The sequence below is a fragment of the Priapulus caudatus genome, unplaced genomic scaffold (assembly GCF_000485595.1).
Source record: "Priapulus caudatus unplaced genomic scaffold, Priapulus_caudatus-5.0.1 Scaffold3, whole genome shotgun sequence".
Taxonomy (NCBI): Eukaryota; Metazoa; Priapulida; class Priapulimorpha; order Priapulimorphida; family Priapulidae; genus Priapulus; species Priapulus caudatus.
Genome location: NW_014577064.1, coordinates 701,947 through 706,358, shown reverse-complemented (window position 1 = coordinate 706,358; position 4,412 = coordinate 701,947). Strand labels below are relative to the sequence as shown.

Sequence of the window (4,412 nt, the reverse complement as noted above, 5' to 3'; positions counted from 1 at the left end):
CTGCCATAGTATGTTCTTTTTTAAATGGGATACTATGTATTTGCCGAAGTACGCATGGTTTTTATTTGATCTTATTGTTTTTCTCAATGTTTTTAATATATAATTTATCCTCATTTGTACTGCTACCTATTCAGAGCTATGTGGCACAAGTAAAGTTGAAGGCATAACATTAGTATTTGTTTTTGCCTTAGGTAGCATATCCATCTGTTAGAATGTTGGGTGTGTTTCAAGATCGGGTATAAACACAACTTAAAAGGATTCTTAATTGCGAAATAAGTAATTTATTTCAATTGCAGACAGACTATAAATATTCAAGTATTTACAGTAGAGTTATCATAGTCTGTTAGTTGGAAAGAAAGCTTGTGGATCAAATGTCTTTTTTTCCTAAATACAACTGCGAAGCTGACAGTTATTAATTTTACTCATCCTAGCGTATACTATGCGGATACTATAACAACACGAGCAAAAATCGTTTCTAACATAATGATAACAGTGCATTTTTGCGTAAACCGTCGGTAAACTCTATGGTAACAGCGATGATAACTCAATGTCTATTAGAGCCACTTTGGTTTAAAACGTATCAAAACAATTTAAGAATGTACGAGCATACTGATGAAATAGCAAAGCTAAACAGTCCATATAAAACGATGTCCAACGAATCCGGGCCTGCAACGATATGGTTCATAGAAGCTATATGGCCAAATATTTTATCAATGTGCATCATAAATTTATGCCTCTCCCAGTGGGTTGTCCACCCATGGGTACACGGCTGGGCATTCAACACAGGTCTGGAAGAAACGGTCTCCCTGGTGCTCCTCATCATTGGGCGCGTAGCTGATGTTGAAGTAGCCACACAGGTTGGGATGGGCACACAATGGAGTGCGGTCAGCAAAGTCACACTTGAACGCATCAGATCTTCCTACATCAGAAAGCTTGACTGGGTTCTTCATGTACTCGATCAGCTGGCTGTATGTCACGAAGTAGACATCGGGATTTTCCTGGATCTCATCAAGGAACTGCTGGAGAGCCTCCATGTTGTAGTAGCCATTGTTGAGGAACCATCTGGCACGGAGGTTGATGGGGAAGGGAGCCTTGTTGGTCTTGTAATGGCGGTCAAAGTTGGTACGCAGGAGCTGAAGAGCCTCTGCCTTGTCGTTGGGATAATAACAGCTGTCAACGTTGGCGCACAGCGTGTCGTTGGTGTCGAACCAATCAACGAGGGGAACTTCCCACATTTGAGAGATGGACGAAGTTGGGCATGGAGGGATGGCGCAGCCACCAGTAGACTGGTAATCGAAGGTGTATGGCCACAGGGGAGGATCAATCTTGTCGGTAGGGTAGGAAGAATCCCACGTGAATCCATCATCCTTAATGAGGTTAACGAAGTCGCTTCCCTTGGTCTGCAGGTAAGCAGATCGCACTCCCTTGATGGCACTGGCCGGAATGCCAGAGAACCTCCTAAACATGGCGCGCTGTCCGGCATACTCAGCAGAGAGTTCGGCATCTGAAGCCTGGGCCCAGTACTCTGATGGCAGCTGCTTACTGCAAGTTAAGTAAAAAAATACAATATGATACCGCGTTGGTTAATTATGAATGTAGAATATTACTAGCTGCATACAGCCGTTATTTATACATTTACTTCCAGTGCAGCATGCGCATTTGTTTAAGCGTCGAAAGCGCAGTTCTTTTTCAGTTTCGTGCTAGCAGGTTTGGCGCATCGGCCGGTTTTCACTATGTTCACTAGAAATCGCAGGTCATTGAGATTCTAGCAGATGTTAAGTTCTCTGCATCGTCTACCTCCTGTATTTTAGCGGCGTTCTTGCCATCATTCACTCTATAGTCCTCAATATCCGATCTTCCACTCATCCAACATTCTCCCTTCTTTTACCTTCTATATCTCTATCTGCTCTTCCTTTTCCACCGAATAAATGACTCTAACCAATAGAAGAACGGCACGCGACAACAAACTACAGATTACTATATGCACGAGTATTCAATTAAATAAGATAACAATTTCTCTAATTGCTAGACTCTAACATCTAATACAGCAAGAAAGCATTACTTACGTGATAGAGAATGAGGCGATCTCATTTCCCTCGGCGTACATCGACTGGACTGCTGCGTAATCAGTGAACTGATGGCTTGTGAAGAAAGTTGCGGTTAACGGGCAACCATTGGGGTTCGTTCGCGGCTCTCTTTGTCGCTGGGCATTCACTTTCTTTAGGATCTAAAGACAAAATTTTATTGGAAACGGTCCATTACTATGAAATTACAGAAGAGTCTATACTAAGGAATCAGTCTCATCTCGCCAAAATCTGTTATGAGTTTCTAATGAACTTACCTGCTGGAGAAGATGGTTGTAGTCCTCTACTCTCAGAGCACCATCCCAGCCAATCATAACCAGCTGTGGAATCTCATTTATCTGGAGATTTCCTGGAGCGTCTGGGCTACTGCACTTGCAGTCTGGCAGTCTGCAGGCGTTAGGATCACAGATCGGAGCACAGCCCTCCTCATCCTCTCCATTGTTGCAATCAATAACTCCGTTGCACATGTTTCTTGGGTCGTAGCACGCAGCTAGAAAATATTAATCCGGCTGTTGGATGCGAAACACACGAACAATTAAATACTAGAAATTCGTGGATAAATTTTTCTCCTAATGACGATTAAAAAGATTTGCGACTAGAACAAGTTTTTGTTACCTGGGTCAAGATCCTCTGGAGCAAGTGTAACTGGTGCTGGTGTGGGTGGAGCCTCGTATCTGCACTCGTCGTTAACCGCAAAGTACTTGTCGGTGCATCTCTCCAATGCTGGTGTCCAGATGGTGTCACCTGGGCAACGACGGATCTTTGGCCATCCGTGATCGCAGATGTAGAACACCTGGCAATCGGTGGCATCGGTAGAGAAGTTCTTAGCGCCGATCTTCGGGTTGCAGTCATCCTCTGCCTGTACCGGTACTCCCAGACGCTTTTCCAGCGGACTGGCCGCGGCTGTTGTATATCATAATTAATATGCAATATTATTACAAATATTGTATATACACAACGCACTATATAGATAGTATTCTGTTCGATATCAACTTTAAATTGGTATTGTCTCAATAATTTTGCAGTCATTGATTAGTCAATGGGAAAGTATTTGCGTGTACGGCTGAATCCATTTATCGCCTTGTATAGCGGTGGCATACTACCAACCAATTAAACCAAGTTATAAATGAATAACTACTTACCCATATACACGAGAGCGCACAGAGCAATGATGAGGACCTTCATGTTGCTACTTGTGAGGCTGCAATCAGACAGTTTTGCATCTAATTTCGCTCACTTTATATACAACTTTCGGTCACAGTTGAACTACATTGCTAAAACTTGTTTTACAAGCCGCGGGCCGTGGCAGTACGTATCGCCGTACCGGCGATCAGACGATGAGCGTGAAACACTACTTTACCCTCCTGTGAACGATCGTAAATGCTTCATGCAACGTCACTTTGCTGTCTATACATGCATTAACGAATGTAACTGTTTTTACGATGCGCAGATATGCTTCTGGTACACATATTTGGACACGATATTTACGCTTTACAAATTCTACCTTAGGTTAGTGTATCCGAATCTGATTGAATTTCTGTGGGATGAGCAGGTATAGGAATCGCGACATTGCCTTATCATGCTCAGCTGGCTTACTCAGAAATTGCTTGATTGTGCTCTCATAAATATATCATAATGCTTGTGCTCTCATAAATTATATTCATGGTGTCTTAGTTCAAAAATGTGTTTACAATTTTATTTATAATGTAAGTAATGCATAATATATGCTGATAATGACGATTTCTCAAAGAATTGCTCGCATCAAAATGTTTCCTCGCCCTAGGGACAACTAGGAATGCGGCTTCGTGGCTATTTTACGCTAAACGGGTACAGACTTTGGACGCATCTGGAAGAGAAACGGTAATTGAACGGATACAAGCAAATCGAGGAGAACACCCTCCGACATAATGCGAATGGTAACATTATTTGATGCCCGCTTAATGACTGAGCAGCTCGCCATGAAAGTTATGGTTTGGCACAATGTCATACCCTCACTTAGGTAACTGTATGTTCTCTGATCCCCTTACTGTATATTTTCCGATACTACCCTAATGTTATACAATCCCCGCTAGGGAACGTGTTGCAAATCAGGAGGCGGATTTTATCTTTACGGTAGTTGCGGGTATATTATTGCAGCTGCGTAGCAGATATGTAGGGCTCCTATACATCGTGTAGATAAAATTTAACTTATAACTAAGCTAGTTTTATTATTTGAATCGGAATGATTTTTGCCTGATTTTTTGCATAATTCATATTATTAATAATCTGTCAAATATCAGGAGTAGATAATAGGGAATATGTATTCCCTCTCGGGTAGTAGCCCAGACT

General features: G+C 42.2%; 1 protein-coding gene across 1 annotated transcript; it reads right to left on the bottom strand.

The window, feature by feature from the left end:
- Positions 1 to 261: 261 nt before the first annotated feature.
- LOC106820939 lies at positions 262 to 3,319 on the bottom strand. Its single transcript, XM_014825549.1, has 5 exons — positions 3,227 to 3,319; positions 2,700 to 2,987; positions 2,342 to 2,574; positions 2,067 to 2,227; positions 262 to 1,542 (listed from the first exon to the last, which is right to left on the bottom strand). The coding sequence occupies exons 1-5, from the start codon at positions 3,267 to 3,269 to the stop codon at positions 729 to 731; spliced, it is 1,539 nt and encodes a 512-aa protein (XP_014681035.1). The 5' UTR covers positions 3,270 to 3,319; the 3' UTR covers positions 262 to 728.
- Between the last annotated feature and the right edge of the window lie 1,093 nt (positions 3,320 to 4,412).

What these genes read in the sequence shown, in the direction of transcription:
- LOC106820939 (XM_014825549.1), bottom strand. Translation starts at nt 3,269, where the DNA reads ATGAAGGTCCTCATCATTGCTCTGTGCGCTCTCGTGTATATGG. An exon ending in GTGCGCTCTCGTGTATATGG is followed by an intron (nt 2,988 to 3,226) that starts GTAAGTAGTTAT and finishes GATATACAACAG; the next exon opens with CCGCGGCCAGTCCGCTGGAA. An exon ending in ACAACCATCTTCTCCAGCAG is followed by an intron (nt 2,228 to 2,341) that starts GTAAGTTCATTA and finishes TTTTGTCTTTAG; the next exon opens with ATCCTAAAGAAAGTGAATGC.